The 20,502-nt window shown below is 32.9% G+C and overlaps 3 protein-coding genes across 4 annotated transcripts; 2 read left to right on the top strand and 1 right to left on the bottom strand.

Annotated features, from left to right (window-relative positions):
* The first annotated feature begins 3,590 nt into the window (after window positions 1–3,590).
* On the top strand, window positions 3,591–6,855 carry LOC113847674 (heparanase-like protein 3). The gene is made up of 9 exons (XM_027476913.1): window positions 3,591–3,968; window positions 4,400–4,436; window positions 4,568–4,751; window positions 4,876–5,021; window positions 5,349–5,579; window positions 5,662–5,851; window positions 5,937–6,062; window positions 6,308–6,407; window positions 6,488–6,855. Exons 1-9 carry the CDS (start codon window positions 3,723–3,725, stop codon window positions 6,800–6,802), a joined length of 1,575 nt encoding a protein of 524 aa, XP_027332714.1. The 5' UTR covers window positions 3,591–3,722; the 3' UTR covers window positions 6,803–6,855.
* Window positions 6,856–7,533: 678 nt separating this feature from the next.
* On the bottom strand, window positions 7,534–16,517 carry LOC113845907 (probable anion transporter 6, chloroplastic). Of its 2 annotated transcripts, none has more exons than XM_027473601.1 (15): window positions 15,982–16,517; window positions 15,646–15,791; window positions 14,805–14,904; window positions 14,514–14,566; window positions 13,442–13,516; window positions 13,251–13,331; window positions 13,050–13,111; window positions 12,316–12,377; window positions 11,682–11,797; window positions 10,721–10,757; window positions 9,633–9,728; window positions 8,898–9,039; window positions 8,763–8,815; window positions 8,085–8,171; window positions 7,534–7,999 (listed from the first exon to the last, which is right to left on the bottom strand). In XM_027473601.1, exons 1-15 carry the CDS (start codon window positions 16,324–16,326, stop codon window positions 7,898–7,900), a joined length of 1,557 nt encoding a protein of 518 aa, XP_027329402.1. In that variant the 5' UTR covers window positions 16,327–16,517; the 3' UTR covers window positions 7,534–7,897. The 2 variants fall into 2 exon arrangements, with proteins under 2 accessions (XP_027329402.1, XP_027329401.1); XM_027473600.1 differs by having other exon boundaries at window positions 7,573–7,999; window positions 12,316–12,380; window positions 15,982–16,475.
* Window positions 16,518–17,087: 570 nt separating this feature from the next.
* LOC113847898 (probable 2-oxoglutarate-dependent dioxygenase ANS) lies at window positions 17,088–19,636 on the top strand. The gene is made up of 4 exons (XM_027477225.1): window positions 17,088–17,496; window positions 17,868–18,115; window positions 18,461–18,788; window positions 19,175–19,636. The coding sequence occupies exons 1-4, from the start codon at window positions 17,266–17,268 to the stop codon at window positions 19,430–19,432; spliced, it is 1,065 nt and encodes a 354-aa protein (XP_027333026.1). The 5' UTR covers window positions 17,088–17,265; the 3' UTR covers window positions 19,433–19,636.
* The last annotated feature ends 866 nt before the right edge of the window (window positions 19,637–20,502 follow it).

Below are 20,502 nucleotides of genomic sequence, written 5' to 3' on the forward strand. Positions count from 1 at the left end.
TAGTTTTAAACTTATGTCATGTGTCAAGGAAATATGCCATGATATATACTTTTCCTTAATAAATTTTCACCTTTTCCTGAATATTTCTGGGGTCTATAGTTCTTCAATTCATTAATTTCCTCGAGGTATTGGTTGAGAATAATGCTTCCAAACAAAGTTAACTTCAAACACAAAACTATTGTGTTTGCATAAATTGCCCTCTCAACTAGAAAGTCAATAAAAATGATTGCTGTCTTCTAGAACCGGTTAACCCTGAGCGCCATGACAAGCATTTTGGTTGAAAAGATTTTTCCTTCGAAGTCAAGTTTTTTTTTTTTTTTTTAATTTGCAAAATAAATAAATAAATTGAGGCCTTTATTTTTTACTTTTTCTAAACATCAAAGTATATACTAGTACCTAGGTCACTGGGCAGCTGGCACAAATAAAAATCTAATTAACTCATGGGTTCCCCCAAAGTTTCTCCTTTTGGGTCAAAGGTTTAAAAAACCGATCCTAGAGAAAGGGAAATAATGGGTCTCCAAAAACGGCAAGCATTAATATGCGTTTTAGATACGATACTGTATATTGCTGTTAATGTAAATTTATGATTTATGAAGCTTAATGTGGTTTAGTGGGTGACAGGCAAAGTAGGAAAATGAACCATAATTTTATTCATTTTTTAGATTGTAACTTTCAAGGTCAGATTGGAATGAACTAATACTTCACCAAACAATGATACCTTTTTATCTAATCTAAGAAAAAAACAATGTGTGGTTGATTGCCTAGGTCTTTTTCTCATTCATCCTAATCCTGAAAGTGTCAAGTTGCAGATATGGTACCATATGGACCCCCATCAACCAATTAAATCCATCAACTCTAGTTATATAGATGTTTATTTTAGGGGGTGCATATGAGAAAGTATAGTAGCTCAACAAATTAATGATTTTGACCTCAAACTAAGGGTGACGGAGTGATAGCTGCATTTTCTGGCATGCATAGTTGCGAGTGACACATACTAAACTTGATTAAATTTGCACACTTTTGGGCATATAATTTCCACCAAATTAATTACATTTATATCTTTGCATTGATCCTGCAAAACAACAAACTTTTGGTGGGCACGCCACAAATTGAGCACTTTGTGTTTCGTGGGGCGTTAGCTTTGTTGATATTTTGAAGCATTACGTTTCTGAATTATTGATTGGTCTTTATTCTATGCCAGCTAACTATTGTTCAGATAATTTGTATGTTGCTGAGGGAGGCATTTGGTGTTAGACACATGTGAGGAACGCAAATAGTTTTAGTTTTAAATCTATTCTACAATTATAAACAAATGCATTAAGGTGTTTGCTTTCAGATAATTTTATTTATTAGTAGACAATTTGTTTTTTCCGTACGTAATACTGACATCACGTTAATCATTTGCCATACTTTTATAAGTTTCCTTTGAAATTTGGCATGCAACCACCAAGAAAATTATATGAACTGCATATTACAAAACAAATTTAAAACAAGCAGTTTATTTTGTTTAAGGGTTTTTTAGATCTCAGTCTCACTTGTGAATTGAATAATGACAGCTGGGTTACAAACTTTAAAGTTTAGTGGGATAAGGAGTTTAATTAACAGCTTCCTTAAAATTATTTTACAGAAAAACGTTTTCCGGTGGAAACGAAGCAAAGAGTGGGTACGAAAGCAATGTCTGAATCTAAAATGGAGATTGGAGAGTGGCTATGAAAGCAATGGCCGAGTCTCAATTAAGCTTTCCTCGCTTAGTTCATCCCTAGTCCATGTCATTACCAGCTACTGACATAAACCGTTAACCCCAGCCCCCTTTAAGCCTACGTATTATCCAAAACTATAATTAAAAGCATAAAGAATTTTTTAAGTCACTTCAATACCGGCCAATAAATAAATAAATAAAACTTAAATAAAGTTTTAATCTTTTAAATATATAAATTTTTATTTTTTTATATAGTTTTTTATTAATAATGATTATTTTTTATTTACTTATATGGTACTTAATTTAACTCATATAATATGACATAAATTTGATATAGATAATATTTGAAAATATATTCTTTTTATGCTTTTAAATTTTAATTAAAAGATTATACCTTTATAACCTAAAATTTCATTAAAAAAATATAAATGATATGATATTGTTAATAACACTTCATTCATATCATATTTCAATTAAATTATATAAGTAACTCAGATAACAAATTATTAATGAATAAGCTAAATAAAAAAAATATTTATTAGACCCTAAATTTAATAAATAAATCATATTTTTTAAAAAGTAAAGAATTTATTTAATAAATACAACTAAAACTATTACATACTAATAATTCAGAGGAACCATCATATCTTTACAACACGCAATTATTTTCAACTTAGAAAGTCAAATGCTTAGACTATAATATCATTAAAAATGTATTTAAAAAATTAAAAAATAAACTTTTTAAACTTATTTCAATAAAATTTATAATGAAATTAATGCTATAAAATTGTGTATAATTTTTAAAATAAGCATTTAATCAAGCTAATTATCCCAAACTCATAAAAAAAAAAAGACAAAAACGATAAAATAACAAAAACTAAATGCAGGACACAAGTTGCCGAGTGAACTATCATTGATCTATTTTCCATGCAAGTGGTCTTCTTGTTGTTTTCGCTCGGATTGTAAAAAGAGAAACTTTCTGTGTCCACTGTTAACCATCTTGGTACTTATTTTCAGGAAAGCAGATCCTTACCCCACTAGCAACAAACATCTCCAAATTCTAAGGTTCCATTATCAATATTTCAAATTAGAAAAAAAGAAGTGATCTTCCTCCAACCAATCCCTTTTCCTGGTAATTAAAAAAAATTCAAATATCCAGCTTACTTTCCTTTATATATATATATATATAACTCTTAAATTCAATCTGAGTCATTCATTTAATTTAAATTTAACATATTATAATTTATTATTTTACTCACTTTTATATTTAAGTTAAATAAAAATTTCAGATTAAATATAAGAATTTTTAGATCTACATTAAAAATTCTTTCTTTTTATATATATATATATATATGATTCAATGACACTAAACTTATATCAAATCTATTTTAACTGTACAAATCAAATAATCTAATTATTAAAAAATGACCTAATTTAACTAAAATAATAAATAAAAATATATAAAAAAAGTTAACTTTTTAACATTTATATTATTTAATTTATACACTCACTGTAAATAAATCTATACTCTTTTTTTATATATTACTTGATAAATATAAGTGACGCAAATAGTAAGATTGGATTACATGAAATCCTTACTTACTGTCCAATTTTTTCTAATGCTAATATGGAAAATAATTATACTCTAATGAATGCATTATTTTAAAAATAACTGTCCGAAATATTATTTCGACTTATTAAATTGGCTTAAAAAAAAGGTTATTTTGAAAACCAGAAGGAGGAGAGGGAAGCATTCTCAAGTTTATAAGTACCAAATGCTTTAGCCTGCAATGTAAGTATATACATATGAAATGAAGTGTCTTTCAAACAGCCATCTGTACAGACATAACTTTCCTGCGAAGGAAGTTTTATGTCATTAATTTATCAGAACTCGTCTTTGTGGTCTGCAACTGCCAGCAAACTCTGCTGCTGTAACAAAACCTCAGTCGTCACCTTTATCTCTATGGCTTCATAGCCCATTTGTGAAAAACCAAAAAGATCTTGAATTTACCTGATTCAGGAAATGGGTTGCCTGGTAAGGCTTCTGGGTCTGTGTTTATGGATTTACTTGGTAAGCTTAAGCTTCATTGGAGTTGGTGCTGTGTATGGAAGAGGAGGTGCTGCTGTGAAAGGGATTGTTTTAGTTCATGGGAAATCTTCTATTGGAAAGATTGATGATGATTTTGTCTGTGCCACTCTGGATTGGTGGCCTCCTCAGAAATGTGATTATGGAAAATGCAGTTGGGGTCATGCTTCTCTGCTCAATCTGGTATATTTCCTTTCTTTTTGTTCTTTGGTCCTTGAATCTGTCAAAAATAACTTTTTTAAATGTTTCATTCATTCCTGCAAAATATTCCAGAATAATAACATGGTTTTTGCTGCTTTTTTTTAAAAAAAATAAAAATTGTTTAACATCCTCTGCATGGTGACGTTCTTTTCCTTTTCGGCATGATGCTCGAATCAATCTAGAATGCATGCTTAGGATGTTCTAGCTAAGCTGCAAAATAATTCCTTAAAAAACAACTTTTATGTTCTTTTTTTTAATTATAATTTCCTGACCACTTAATGATGAAATATAGTGTAAACCCCCCTCCCCGCTTGCAATTAATAAGAGGTTCTAGTCATGTCACAAACTTACAGAGTCTTGTACAGTTAGTAAAGGTGAGAGAGTTTACATCTTATAATTTTCATCTCATGCAGGACCTCAACAACAAAATTTTGTTGAATGCAGTAAAAGGTAAGGAGAATTCACATCTTGGTTGTTTACACAGCAATTGACTTCATTTTGCATCACTTTTGTTGGACGATTCGTGATTGGTTTGAGAGTTTATTAAGTATAAATTATAATTTCCTTTGAATGTTCTGCAGCCTTTTCACCCTTAAAAATTAGATTAGGTGGGACTTTGCAAGATAAGGTCACATATGGGACAGAAGATAATCGGCAACCCTGTACTCCTTTTGTTTGGAGTGCTAATGAAATGTTTGGTTTCACTCAAGGGTGCTTACCAATGCATAGGTGGGATGAGCTAAACAGCTTTTTCCAAAAAGCAGGGTAAAAATCAGTTCTCCCTTTTGAGTTGTTACCCATGTATTTGTTTTAGGACTAAAAGATTCATCTTGTTGATTTGGTAAATGTGTTTTTAACAAGTTTAACATTAATGATAGGTATATTTCAGGGCTAAGGTTATCTTTGGATTAAATGCTCTTGCTGGAAGGTCTGTAAATTCTGGTTCTGCTGTTGGACCTTGGAACTACACTAATGCTGAATCTCTTATACGATACACCGTAGGAAAGAAGTACACCATTCATGGTTGGGAACTTGGTGAGTGTATGCTGCTCTCGTTACAAATGCCAAAGTAGTAACTAGAAAGTGCTGCTGGCACAATAAGACTAAAATTGAAAATAGGATTGTCTTTTATCACAAGCTAGAGTTCACTTCACTATGACAACCATTCATCCACAAATTTAATTTTTTTATATAAATATCTTTGCTTTAGTTATCAAATGTTTTTTGTTAAAAGAAAGAAAAATGGCAATTTTCGTTCTTCAGAATCAATGTCCTGTTGTATTAGCCATAATGAATAAACCCGTCTTTATTGAAGTGTAAAGTGTGTAAACTAACTCCGAGGAGGTCTTTTTTTACGGGCAGGCAATGAATTGTGTGGAAATGGAATTGGAGCAAGTGTTACTGCAGATCAATATGTTTCTGATGTAGCTGCTTTGAGAAACATAATTCAAAATGCATATAGAGGGATTGAGCCGAAGCCACTAGTCATTGCACCTGGAGGCTTCTTTGATTCAAATTGGTTTGGGGAATTTGTAACCAAATCTGGTAAATCTGCAAATGTGGTCTCCCACCACATTTATAACCTTGGGCCAGGTATCTACTACAAAACTGGATAAAAATTTATGTTTTCCTCATTTCCTTGTATTTGATTATAACTGAAAGCTACTATTTACAGGAGTTGATGACCATTTAACTGAAAAAATTCTTGACCCTTCCTATCTGGATGGAGAGGCTAGCACATTCAGCAGCCTCAAAAGTATACTTCGAAGTCCACGAACCTCAGTAAAAGCATGGGTTGGTGAGGCAGGAGGGGCTTACAATAGTGGCCATCATCTTGTGTCTGATGCATTTGTCTACAGCTTCTGGTTAGTGTAACTTCCTGTGCTTTCTCAATATATCAGCATGGATTCTTTACAAGTGTTTTCTCTAATATGATCATATTATGCGCAGGTATCTGGATCAGCTTGGTATGTCAGCTATTTATGACACCAAAACATACTGCAGACAGAGTTTGATAGGAGGAAACTATGGTTTACTAAATACTAGTACTTTCATGCCAAATCCTGACTATTATAGGTACCAAATATTGAATTTCGTAGTTTAAGAATGGGCAGCATAAGCATTATTTTATCATTATTCCTGAGATGATTTATCAGAATTTGTATTCCCATGTGTCATGCTTACTTCATTAATTGCTTGCCATTTGGTTAAGTAACCTATTTCTAATAGAACAAGGGGTTTTATTAAGGGGTTCCATTTGAGGTATTAGATTCATAGTGCCATTTTATAACCATTCTCTGATTGTGTTTTCTTCCTTGCAGTGCTCTTCTTTTCCACCGACTCATGGGAAGACGTGTCCTATCAACTAACTTCTTTGGGACAAAGAAGATAAGAGCTTATGCACACTGTGCAAAGGAATCCGTGAGTGACATTCTGTATCATGTGTATTATTATATAGTTGATATATTATTTGTGGAATCTGATTTGATACTGTCTTACAGAAAGGAATCACAATACTATTACTGAACTTGGATAACAGCACCACTGTTCAAGTCAGAGCGGCCTTAAAATTTAACAAGTTACCCTACCGTCGTGTGGGAGAACCCTCCAGAAGAGAGTATCATTTAACAGCAAAGGACAGGGATTTGCATAGCCAAATCATGTTACTAAATGGAAAAATTTTAACTGTAAACTCAGCTGGTGAAATTCCTCCTTTCGAGCCTCTATATGTAGACTCATCAAAGCCAATAATAGTTGGTCCTCTCTCTATTGTATTTGCCCATATACCAAATGTTGTTCTTTCAGCTTGCAGCTAGCTCATTGACTCTAGGTGAAACCAAAAATTGGTTTCACTTGGTGGTTGATAAAATAAGAGAGAGAGAATACATGAAAATTCTATTTTAAGTTTCTTGGTGATAGATGCTAATTTTTTTAATGAAGGCTATGGGATTTTGATTTACTTTGTTTTCCAATGCATACCATTCTGTTCTTACGACAGTTTTTAAATTTATACTATCTTTATTTCTTTTAACAATTATTTTTTATTTGATTGTCGTTTTAAAATATTAATACTTTTTTCTAATTTTATCCTTAGAAATTGATTAATGTATATTTTTTTATAGAAATTAATTAATATGAAATACGAAGAGTATAATAAATAAAATAGTAAACAATTTTCACAAAAATACTTAAATAGTTATTATTTTTCTTATTTGCCTTGTAATGTCAAACAAAAAAATAAAAAATAGAGGGAGTAAATTGAAAAGTGGCATTCGATTTCGCCTTAGGAAGGTTAGACATTTTTTCCTTTACATTTAATGCTTGATAGCTTAAAAGCTGTTATGAGTTATGAGTTATTCTAGCGGAGTTTTATTTTAGTTTATTCAGAATGAAAGTTTCAATTTCCAAAGATATTCCATGATCCTTTGTTAACAAATGAGGGTCAAAGAGAACTGTCAGAGCCACCAAAGATAAGGCCAAAAACGAAATACAAAGAAAAACTATTGCATGGGGAGTTTGGTGAGATGTTAATGGCTGGAGATTATTCAAACGGTCATAAATATGGTCATTTTGTAGTTAGAAACTTGCAACAGAAGGATCAGAGCACCAAAAGTTGGTACAAAACAGATTGTTGACTTCACAAGATTTACAATACCCTCAATACATTTTTTGGTGACCAACCAGCATCATCTATTAAAAATATAAAACGGATACAATAAGCTACAAATAATAAAACAAAATATACAGATCACCTAAAAAGAACAAAAATAAATACAGTAATATACCTATACTATCATTTCTTTGTACTTAAATTCTTATTTGTATGTCAAAAATCAGCCTAAAATGAAGGTTTTATCAAGTTTCTGGGCTGTTTTCAGATTCTTCAGAATAATGAATGATTGGAACATGGATCAGTTTTGCTCAGAAAAACTTTGAGGCTTACTGCTGGCCAATGCCAACCATACGATGGTACCAGTCACATAGAAGAAGATTGATGGCGCAAAAAGTGACAACTGCATGGCATAGAAATGAAATATAAATCAAATTCACATCATGATCATACAATAAGAAAAACACCAAACATTTCATGCAACTTACACTCCATGAATGAGTTAAATCAAGAAGATAACCAGTGAGAGCAACACCCACAATTCCAGGAATAGCCCCAACTGTATTAGTTATACCCTGAGAGAAGACACAATATAATAGAAAGTTAGATGCAATTAAAATCAAATATATATTTTACTTTTGCCAAAATGTATGGATATGGCTCCAACCTCTCAGGAAAAAATGGAGTTGATTTAATCTAGAAGTAGCATTTTCAAGCTAGTCCTAGACAGGTTACGTGAAAAGGAATTTTTTTGGTTCAGAAAATTGGATAGTCTTTAAACTTGGGATTCGGGCAGAAGTCGTCAACAGTTTATCTTACACATTATAACTCACAAGCTAACAACATGAGCTGGATAGCTGAAAGATTGAAATTCTTCAATCAGAAAATTTTAATCAATGCAGTTTTTAAGATGCAGAGAATAATTGTGTCCCTTTTCTGAATTTGATGGGAAAATGATGCTACAATGTTTAAGATTTTTAGGCTTTATGTCAGGGACTCAAAAATAATGACAGATATGCAGAAGCTACAAAATGAAATTAGTGCAAACAAGCATTTGAATCAACATTAGCCAACCAAGGATCTTGTTCTTCCGGATATTTCACCAGAATACCTTCTCACAACCTTCAATTATATGATATAAGAACAAGAAGTGTAAGCACACATACCAGAAGTATACTTGCATATTCTGGTGACATGTCTTGATGGGTACAATAGAGTCCTGCAGAAGCAGATAAATACACAGTCAAGGCAAAGAAAAGTATATGAATCAAATAGGGTATATTTGATGGATTAATTAGTACCTGATAAGGCAAAGCTTGAGAGGGCTAAACCACCTGTGAGAATACCCACAATTTCCCAAGGCGGTAACCCTAGATCCAGCGAGGAAAGAGTCATGCAGATTGCAGGGGACAAAAATGCAATTGATTGGCAGATCTTTCGAACCTATTTATATTTTTAAAAGAAATTCAGGCAGCCAAGAAATTACGTATTAAGGTCAAGACAGGCATATGACAAATAGTTTGTAAGCTGTCAGTGACATGTCTGCATTGGGTCTAGAGCCTCAAATCTACTGTTTCTACATCCAGCAAGGCATAATCTTGTCTATACCATAACCTGTATTTGGTCTACAACCAATTTGGATGCAAAATTTAGCATTACTGCATTAGAGAGGGTCATGGACTCATGGCTCCAAACCATGAAATTCCACTCCTCTATTATTATGATGTCAACAATATAAGGCATTTGATGAGAAATGTTAGCAATACATTCTCTTCCACATTTTTTCAAACATTTTTTATTATTGACTAAAATTTATTAAAAATTACAAAGATCAAGTAGTCTCACTTCTAATTTAATTATTATTATTTATATTTTTGTAATTTTCAATAAATGTGAAGTAATAATAGAAAGAAAGTATATTAAAAAGAGTATTCTTATCATTCTTATACATTTGATATCAATATCATAAGCAAACGGTATTCATATAATAAACAACAAGAATAAGTGATTTAATGATGTTTCAGCAGCTCTCATACCGTAGTGGTTTCAACTCCTCTTGAAATCAAGTTATCAGCTAATTGTGCAGCAAGATTAGTCACAAATATTGAAGTCAGTGGCGGAAGAATAGACACCTGAAATTATGAAGAACCCCCACTTGTTAGTGCCTTGTCATAGTCTTGTTTCCTTTCCTCACAAAAGAATACTTTTAAGAAATATTTTGAAAAAAAAAAAAAAACTTCATTGATAGGAAAAGTTGCATTCATCAAGGGCAAACCTTGACAAAATGGTAAGGTTGTTACCTTGTGACCTAGAAGGTTATGGGTTAAAATCCTAGAAACAGTCTTTATGCTTGTGGAGATATGCTAAATATATCTACCCTCTCCACAGTGTCCACACCCTCACCAAGTCAGAACGTTGCACATTGGACCACCCCTTTATACATGTAATGCTCCTTTCCTCTTTAAAACTATAAATTTATTAAGTTTAAATAGCTTAATTTTATTTAACATACATAATTTTCAATTTAGTACTGCTATTTTTTATAGGTCAATTTCTGTTGGGCCATGTGAAGGAGATTACCTGAGGCCATTGAAGATTTATGTTAGGAAAAATAAAAGAAAGATTGAGTAATTCAGTAATAGGTAGTTATATTTTATGGTGTGCAATTCTAGAGTTATAGGTGTGGTATGACAGACTTGTGAGAAGTAGTTAAAGAGTCAGTTTGTGGTGTTATAGAGGAGGAAACTCCTTGTTAGGAGGAAATCTAGCGTAGTTGTATTGTTCTTCAAATATGGTCAATAAATAAGATTATTCTACTAACGGAGATTGGTCCGAGTGGTAAGCAGCTTAGTATCGTTTAAGTAAAGCTTTATATTTGAATTTTTGTGTATGTAAAAAATTTTCAGTGATTGACTCACCCACCACATTTAAGTACGCGACCCGGATCAACCGGATGGAAAACCAAAAAAATAAAATTAAATCAGATTATTCTAGCAAAATATAACCAACTCTGTGGGTTCAATTCTTGAGCCCTTATATATATATATATATATATATACTTTTCTCTCTTCGAGATGTGAATAAACTGGTTAGCAAAAACAAGAAAGCAAGATAATTGTCTTACCCATGCAGCTTCTGTCAGATTTAGGTTCAGCTCCTCACTACATAGCATATAGATGTACAAATTAGATTCTCCATTGGGCTAAAACTAAATTTTCTCTACAAATTTAAAACTAATTTTAAGAACTGATAATCATGTAAACCACAAAATTGTCTAATTCCTCACAAGAATTTTTCATACATAACTAGGCTTAATAGTAATTGATGGTCAAAATGGCAATCAGTAATCATCATTATGCACCGATACAGTATGTACAAAGTAATGCTGAGAAGTCACAAACTAAACTTTGAGTTCTTAAAAGGCATTATAGAGGTTTTCCATGGTTCAGGCAGTTTCAACCACAAGGAAGTTCAGATTTGATGCATAAATATGTTAAAACCGTCACCAAAGCACCATAAAATTCTAAATTCAAAACTACTTTCATATGAGAAAATTCCAAAGCTGAAATTCATTCATTCAGATCAAGGAAGGAAAAAAGACAACTTTATAACTTCAAAGATTCCAGAAGACAACTGTGAAACCTTATTTATAATTACTTTCCTTTCCAAAATTTATCAATATTAATAAAGGAGGATATTTTAATAAAAAGGAGCAGAAAAGTATGGTCAGCAGACAAACATTGTATTGCCTCATCCTAAAGCAACATGAATTATGTAAAGTCAAAAATTTCATATTGAACTTTCCTCACAATGTAAAATTCGAAAATGCAAAACTAAAGTTTGGTTCCACCTTATGTGTAAAAATTAAAGGTGAGTCCAGCTTCTTTATATAAAATTTATGATATGATAATTTAATTAAATATCTGTACGTAAAATATGTCACAAATAAGAAAATGTTAAAACGAATTTTTTAAAAAAAAAAGATCAAATCATTAGTGCGAAAAGTCTCAACCAACTTCCAGATAACTTGGTTGCAGTGAAAGCATAAAGTAGAAACAGGTAAAGCATTAAATGCTCATAAGTACCTAAAAAATGTGGGAAGCCATGATAGACAGTTATAGTGACCCCAACTACCACAGAAATGAGCATATATCATTGCCCACACAGCACGATTTTGGAAGAAGGCCTTCCATGGTACATCCTGTATGTTTAGAGCAACACACAAAACAAAGTTCCATTGCTGATATTGTTAAGGATTCAGTAAAGAAAAAGAATCTAACCCAGTGTAAGTCTTACAAACACACAGAGAAGCAACATGGGTTCTACTATTTCTGAAGTTAAAAAAGTAGAAACTTGTAAAAGAAGAAAGTAAAAGAAGATACTATTAGGGAGTGTAACATCATGCAAAATGAAATGATATCTAACACTTGAACTCATCAGAATATGTTGAATTGCTTGAGAAAATTCCTCTCAGGCCCTGTGAATTTATATTTAAATTTGACTACAATTAAACTCTTTTATTAAGTCCTAAATTGTAGGAAGAAGAGATAAGGATATTATTATCAACAATAACTAACACTGGCATACAGGTATCAAAAAATAAAATACTAGAATATCAGAATCCCAGCTATTAAGCAGAACTGCTATGTCATTCCTAGGACACTTGAAACTTTGACACAATAGAATGAGCTCCCAAACTGTCAAAGGTTTTATCCATACCTTCAAAGAGCTATTCAATTCTTTTAGAGAAGCTTTCCATGACTGTGTCAGGGTTTCTTGGGCTGCGGCGAGACAATCAAAGTCAAAAATGAAAAACAACCAATTAAACCACAAGGCTCAATGTTAGACTGTTAGTACACTAAAAAGAATGAGAAAGCCTTGAACTGAACAGCAAAGGCAATTTATATACAAATATGCAAGCTACCTTCAACGCATGATGTATGAAGCATAGAAATAAAAGTATACATTATGAGGATTAATCCACTTATTGACATGTCAAAGTAAGAGTGCCAAACTAACATTAATTAACTCCTTAGTCCATGAGAATGAAAGCAATGTTCAGTTGAACTTTCCATTTCAGAGAAGCCAAATTTAGAATGATTGGCATTGACAAAAACAACAGCAAATATAAGCCGGTGCATCAACTATCATTTCACAGCAGTGTGGATGGAGATAGAAGTGAAAGTAACACCTCTGTTGTGGCCAAGGATTAAGCAGGAAGATTAGCCCCAAAATATTTTTTAAAGAAAAGCAAATGTTTCCAACAAATTGGATGATAAAGAAGACATTTACTTAACAAATATCAATTCCAACAGCTCATGAAGCTTAATTGATTGTAAAACTTTTTTCAACTAGAAAGGCATCATCTATCATCATTCATTTAACAACAATCTATTTTTTAGCTCAAATCAAGAAAGCACAAAAAAAAAAAAAAAAGAAGATTAAGATCTCACATGAAAGAGGTTCTGCATTTAACTGTGTTTCACCTCCTTCAAGAACTTGAAACCCCAAAAACCTTCAAAATTCATGGCAATGACAGAAGTAATTTTAATCAAACAACCATATTTGCAGCTCAAGATGCCCACTGGAGGAACTTCATTACTTTAAACTAATAGGCATGTGGAAACTCTGAAAGATTAGTCATTTCTACTTACCAAGCAATCCCCAAGAGACCAAATACATAGAATACTGATTCCCAACCAAGATTTTGGATAAGAGGTGGAGCCAAAAGAAGCCTGACAAACATTACAGCATTAAAATTCAGAGTAGATAATTAAAATGAAATTACAATCATCGGTGACTCCTATTTCTATCTGTATCTCACTACATGCTGGAAAATGCATACCCCATGACACTTCCAACACTCAAACCACCAAACACAAAACCTACTGCCCGTGAACGCTCCTCCAATGGTATCGACCTGCACATGGCAACGAACTTTACCAATCAAAAAGGTGAAAAATACTATAATTGGATGAAGAAATGTATAGTATTTGTCAGAACAACTCCTTTGGCCTATAACTTAGAGGACTAAGAAGTAGAATTGAATACACACACACACAGGACCAAGATCTAGAATTGAACATAAACACACATATACGCCACCTTAATTTTAACTTAATAAATACTTGGCGGAGGGAGGAACCAACTATTTTACTCAGACATTGGGTTTTACAAAACATTAATTTTCTCCACTCAAATTGCAGTTAGCAAAAAGACTTCTTTTTTATAAAGAATGGCCTTATAAGGAGAAAAGGCATGCTCATGAGGGAGCTAACCTAAAATCCTAAAGCAAGAGGTTTTATCAATTTTGGGAGGGATCTGAGTTAAGTGAGTGAAATGATTAAAACAATTTTGCCCAGCTTCAAACTATTCTTCTTCGTGCGTTGGACTCAACAAACAAAAACAACAGATTCTGAAAAAATTATAGAAACAATCTAGTTTTTTTTTTTTTTTTTCACATTTTAATACAAACATCAAGAAACACATGGTTTCCCGCTAACAAGGAGTTTCCTCCTTCAAAACACAATCTAACACCTTAACTGCCTTCTACGCGTCTATAACACACCCTATATATCCTTATAACCATCAAACCATAACCTATGACAGCTTAATGTGAAATTAATTAATAAAAAAATAACTGCCCAATAACTTCTTAACAGAATTATAATAATTCAGAACTTGGACTATCATAGTCTTCTGCATCTTCATTTTGCTTTGGATTATTATTTTCCAACAAAAAAATTCAGTTTCCACCAAAAGACTTTAAATAGTTTTAGTTTAAAGGGAAATAATCTAAAAACTTAACATGCGTACTATAAAGTAAGTAGAAGATAAGTAAAAAATCAAGTCATAAAAGAAAATGAAAATCAACAAAACATCAATTTGAACCCCAACATATTTGGATGTTTACATGCCTTGCAATTAGATCAGTAGCAGCAGACGGTGAAACACCTTCTCCTATCCCAACCTAGATATGAAATGAAAAGGAGAGCTTAATAGTGTTGAAGAAGAACACGTTCAAACCAGGGTTATTAAATAGCAATAAATGTACAAAAAGAAACACAAAATAGACACTAGTTGTACAAAATTCCATGGAAAGATAAATACAGAAAAACATTTTGTGAGACAAAACAAAGAATCATGCATATAAGTAGACATTAAATCTGCAAAGTAAGGAGAAAAAATGCATTGTGGAAATTACTGACCAAAATCCTTGAAAATAGTAACCCAGGCATATATCCAGAAAGAAATGGAACAAGAGCTGTAGCCACTGACCATATCAATACTCCAACCTCAAGAACATTTCTGAAACATAAAGATAGCAGTATAAGATCATAAGCCTGACAAATAAACTGAAATGTTTAGTGCCAACACTGAATGAGGTAATTGTCTAATTACTATTCTTTCTTTAAGACTTGAACATGAGTTGCTCAATTGACTCTCATTTAATAAAAGGAAGTTAAAAATGGATACATTTGCCGACCATAGATAAAAGAAGGTTCAGTCAATGGTTTGATTAATAATATAGTAGGTAAATCCGTAAATACCATCTTTTAGATATCTTAATTTAAGCTTGAATCTGTTGCTAAGCATTTCAAAGATTTGGTTCTTTCAAAGTTGGTCAAACTTTATCTCACACAAGGAATGGATGCCCAAATTTGGCATTTTGACTGCTCTGTTCCTTCTACAATATAAATGCAGACACGACAAAATTTTCTGAGTAGAAAATAATAAATTAAATAAAGAAAGGAAAATTAAATATAAAGCAGAAATAAATGCAATATTCTTTTGACAATTCTACATTGATCAAATTAAAGTGGCCAGCTTGATTTATGCTTTGATCTCTTAATTCCCTACTAATTCTCCAAATAGTTTTCATTTTATTTTGGCAAAGAAAACCTACAACACCTAAATAAGCCATTTAAAGCCATCAAGTTCACTTCTCATCAGACCCGTGCAGTCATACTTTATATAACTACATGAGTTAACTTAGTCAAGGATAGAGAAAAAAAAAAAAGAGCAATTGTATTGATTCTGGTGACTAACCCGCCACCAAATATCTTGGCTAGCCAACCCCCAGGCAATTGACTCAATGCATAACCCCAAAAGAATGAGGACTGAACCAATCCTGCTGTTGAGGAATTCCACCCAAATTGATGCGACATTGGAATTATTGCAACACTCAAGTTCACCTGCACCCCATTTAAATAAAATCAAATCCCATGCATAATTTAGGCCTATTATACTCAAAAAGATGCTTATTATTATTATTATTATTAAAACCGTCACTGTGAGTCCAAATAAAGTGCTTCCATTTATGCTTATATTGATCAAGAACCAGCTTTTGGTTCAGGGGTTGCAATAAAGAAACAAGAAAAGGACCTTATCCATGTTACAAATTACGAAGGCGAGTGATGTGGTGCCGATGAGCTTGTATCTTTGGGGAAGATTCTTCCAAGGTGGCCAATTCCCAGACATGTTCTCAGGTTGCTGTTCCACGTCATCCACTTCAAGCTCTGATAGAGCCTCGGCCTTAGACACTCTCCTTGTTTCTTTGACATTTTGTTGAGCGCTAGAAACTACTCGGAGCCTGAGGGTGAGATTGGAAGGTGTGAGCTGAAAGTGAAAGCGTGGAAACGAGGTTCTGATAAAAGGGGTGTGGGAGTGTGTTCTGTTAGTGTGAGTAAAGAAGCAGGAACTATCTGGTCTTAGCGTGAGCTTGGACATGTTGGGCAAAATATTTTTCAAGTTGCAGTTACAGAAAGAAAAGGAGAAAAACGGAACAAACAGAGAAATAATATTTGGCCGTGCCGTAACAAGACACGCAGCATGTGTCTAATATTTATGCTATACTAGATGGCCACGGAGGTTGTCGTGCTTGTGGCTCACAAATTCGAGATTTGGAATGCACAAAGCGTAACGTTTTTATGTTCAAAAGCATTATATGGTCTCTTTTTTTTGTCATGATTTGTTAACGGTTGGGCAGGATGGGCCGGACCATATGTTTCAAGCCACCCAAATTTGGGCCGACCCTGGCACTCATATTGTGATAACAGTTGTGTTGGCCCAACCCGTTTGCTTGTGGAAATCTTTGAATTGGATTATCAAACTCACAGTTTTGGCACCAAAAAGAACTGAGATTTATTCAAAATGCATTAAAACAGGTCTCTCGGCATACTCGACAAAATAAATTCGACATGCTAAGTTAACTCACTGGGCACAGATTTGGTAAAAGACTTTCTGGTATGAAAAATAATAATTTAAAAAAATTATACATGTGAACCTATTGACAAAAAATTGTCTCAATTTCGAATTCAAATTTCAATAAACTTAGTCATAGTAAAAAAAAAACTTTGCTACTTATAATAATCTTTATTTGATTTGGATATCTTGGAAAAGATATTTATGGTATAAGTAAAAAAGTTTTAAGAAATAATCATTTGACCAATGTGCGTATATTAAATCACTATTTTGCACAACGTAGACGTGAAGTTGAACAAAAAAATAAATTTTCCTTTCACGTGTGGAGTTGAAGGGGTGGTGAACAGCCAAGCTTTGGACGGATAAACAAATTAGGAAAGAATTGGCAGTGTCTCAGAAGTTATTGTTTTCTTATCAACGCTTTCATCTGTTGGTTAGCAATTCACAGAGACAGAGACAGAAGAGATGGCCAGAAATGTACTGGTTTCGGAGGAGAAATCAGTGGCCAAGAGCGTCAAAGAAATGTCCATGGATGGTGATGAACCACCTTCAAAATATGTAGTCAACTTAAATAGCTTTGGATCCAACGATTCTTCTACAGTCATACCAATACCCATCATTGATGTAAGTCTCCTCTCATCACAAGGGGAGCTAGAGAAGCTAAGATCTTCTCTTAGTTCAGTTGGATGCTTCCAGGTACGGTTTCATAAAACCTTAAACACAACAACTTCGGATAGTAGATGTTGTATGCTATATAACTGGTAGTGCTAATTGAACAGTTATTAAGACCCAAATAGTATTGAATCTTATGTCAGCACTTCTAGACTTGAGGGAAAAGGGTCACATCTACTTGAAACAATTCTACAATATGTTCCATGTTAAGATTATAATTAACAACCTCCATAAGTGCAGTGTAGTATAAACTGTATTAATTGCATATCTAAGAATTGGAGGGGTATGGCAAATCTTAACAAGGGCTCCTTCGAAGATTTGAAGATAGGTTTATGTAGATAACTCTATGTTTAACTCTTCCTCCTTGGACTTGGTTTTATAAATCTTACCAACAGGCAATTGGTCATGGAATGTCAAGTGCATATCTGGACAAAATACGTGAAATTGCAAAACAATTTTTTGCACTTCCAGAAGACGAAAAGCAGAAGTATGCCCGAGCTGTTAATGAATCTGAAGGGTATGGGAATGATAGAATAGTTTCAGACAAGCAGGTTCTTGACTGGTCCTATCGCCTAACTCTTGGAGTGTTTCCCGAAGCAAAACGAAGGCTTTCTCTTTGGCCAAAAGATCCTTCTGATTTTAGGTACTGCCCTTTTCTCATGGTGAATTTAAGTGTGTAATAACTCTTGTCTTGTAAAGATAACAGATAAGTGAGATATTGATGAATAAAATAGTGAGAGATATAATAACAAGTTAAATAATATTCTTTTAACTTGTGTAACATTATACATATATAAGAAATCAATAAAATTTCAGTCACTCCTGGCATTCCTAAAATAATTATTATCGAATTATGCTAAATTTATCTGCTAGTTGGAAGGTTTCTTAAGAATGTTTTTTACTACAATAATCTGAGAAATTGTTATAACAAACTCGTATAGAGTAATTAATTATTGAGCTTGATATTCTCAATATTATGCATATGCAGTAAAATGTTAGAGGAGTTTTCTACGAAAGTGAAATCAATGATGGATGATCTCTTGAGATGCATGGCAAGGTCACTGGATTTGGAAGAGGGTAGCTTCTTGGACCAGTTTGGGGAACAACCAATAATGTTCACAAGGGTCAACTTTTATCCACGTTGTTCCAGGCCTGATTTGGTTCTTGGAGTCAAACCTCATACAGATAGATCAGGAATCACAGTCCTATTGCAAGACAAAGAGGTGGAAGGTCTTCAAGTTTTGATAGATGACAAATGGACCAATGTCCCCTCATTACCTGATGCGCTTGTTGTCAATCTTGGCGATCAAATGCAGGTAACAAGGCTCTATCTTATTTAGTACCCTAGAGGTTGATGCTTAATCGAAATTCATTTAGCATAGAAATTATATTTTTTACTTATTTTCTTGTGATTCATGATATAAGACCTAGTTGTTATTTTTTTTACTTACCCATCATAAACTAGTTTTTGAGGTGAAATTAGTGTTCAGTTTGGAGAACATTAAATGTAGTTGGGCATTGTTGCAGATCATGAATAATGGAATATTATGTACTTATTTTCTTGTGATCCATGTACCCAACTTCACCTAGTAAAATAATACTTACTTGTTGTTTTTTCTTATTTATACTTCATAAACTAGTTTTTGAGGTTGAATTAGTGTCCAGTTTGAAGAATATCTAATACAGCTTGGCATTGTTGCAGATCATGAGTAATGGGATATTCAAGAGCATAATGCACAGGGTTGTGACAAACACAGAAAAGTTGAGGATGTCTGTTGCAATGTTTAATGAGCCACAGCCAGAGAACGAGATTGGACCTGTGGAAAGTCTGATAGATGAGACACGGCCGAGGTTATACAGAAACGTTAAGAATTATGGTGACATCAACTACAGGTGCTATCAAGAGGGAAAGATAGCATTAGAGACGGTCAAAGTTACAGATCATTCTGATCAGAAGTGAAAGTTTGATGTTTGCATTCCCAATGACAAAAGTAGAATTAACACATTAATGTTGCTGCTAATAAGTCAACGTATTAAAAGAGGTGGAAAGCATGTTAGGCTTAGTTGCTGTGAAACCTAGTCATATATTTCAATGTAAAGTAAAAGATTCGAATTCTCAGCTGCAACCTACCATTTAAATTTGCTTAATTGAAATTATTTTTATTTAAGTGAATTTCACAAAAAAAAAATATTTATTAATTTAAATAAAAATTATTTTTTCACTGCATTTACTTAAGCAAATTTTTTTAACTTTAAAAAAATTATTTTTTATAAAATTCACTTGAACAAATTTAGATATCAAAAAATCTAAATCCCAATTAAAATGATATATTACCTTACTTTTAAGTTATTCTACTTAATATTTAAATCCGTTTTATGTCAATCCTTAAAAGTTATAACAGAAAAAGTAATATCTTACGTTTTTCCTCGAGTCCGAACATTGAACTGCCACCTAAAAATTAATTAAAAATGCACCAGGCTAATATAAAATATGCCTCTTTAAAATCGCCCTTAAAATGCAGTGGGCGGATGAAGGATGATAAACATTATTTCAACTAGAATAAATTACATTTTCATGATCATGGCATCATTTGGCAAGGCAATTTTTCCACGAATTTCATATCCACGTAGATCAGTCGGTCACATGGTCAGTATCCTCACTCGTATCACAAGATGGAAACGTACAAGTTGGTATAAAACTCAAAGAAATCCAAAACCAGTATTTAATTCACGCCTCCAGCACTCAGATCTGAAAATTTTCTTCCACTCTAATATAGCTGGATCAATACCTCCTCATCAATTAGCTCAATGATGTTATCTTCCTTATAAAATAAACTACCAAATGATCTCCATTGGCCACCCGCGGATTGCGGCAATCGCTCAGTACAGGGACCACAGATCTGCTAACCTATCTTAAAAGAGGTCAAACAAAATATTTTTAAAGTAGCTCCTTTCAACAACTTTAAATACTCCAATTTTTTTTTATTTTAGAAAATATTATAAGGGCAATAGGAGGTTAATCACGTTCGC

This window comes from Abrus precatorius, unplaced genomic scaffold (genome assembly GCF_003935025.1).
Source record: "Abrus precatorius isolate BTA unplaced genomic scaffold, Abrus_2018 Scaffold8, whole genome shotgun sequence".
Taxonomy (NCBI): Eukaryota; Viridiplantae; Streptophyta; class Magnoliopsida; order Fabales; family Fabaceae; genus Abrus; species Abrus precatorius.

Coding starts and splice junctions, on each gene's coding strand:
- LOC113847674 (XM_027476913.1), top strand. CDS start 3,723: ATGGGTTGCCTGGTAAGGCTTCTGGGTCTGTGTTTATGGATTTACTTG. Junction 5,022..5,348: donor CATTCATGGTTGGGAACTTG/GTGAGTGTATGC, acceptor TTTTACGGGCAG/GCAATGAATTGTGTGGAAAT. Junction 5,852..5,936: donor GCATTTGTCTACAGCTTCTG/GTTAGTGTAACT, acceptor TATTATGCGCAG/GTATCTGGATCAGCTTGGTA.
- LOC113845907 (XM_027473600.1), bottom strand. CDS start 16,326: ATGTCCAAGCTCACGCTAAGACCAGATAGTTCCTGCTTCTTTACTCAC. Junction 8,816..8,897: donor CTCAAGCTTTGCCTTATCAG/GTACTAATTAAT, acceptor CTGCTTCTGCAG/GACTCTATTGTACCCATCAA. Junction 8,172..8,762: donor AATATGCAAGTATACTTCTG/GTATGTGTGCTT, acceptor GTCTTCTCTCAG/GGTATAACTAATACAGTTGG.
- LOC113847898 (XM_027477225.1), top strand. CDS start 17,266: ATGGCCAGAAATGTACTGGTTTCGGAGGAGAAATCAGTGGCCAAGAGC. Junction 17,497..17,867: donor GTTCAGTTGGATGCTTCCAG/GTACGGTTTCAT, acceptor TCTTACCAACAG/GCAATTGGTCATGGAATGTC. Junction 18,789..19,174: donor ATCTTGGCGATCAAATGCAG/GTAACAAGGCTC, acceptor GCATTGTTGCAG/ATCATGAGTAATGGGATATT.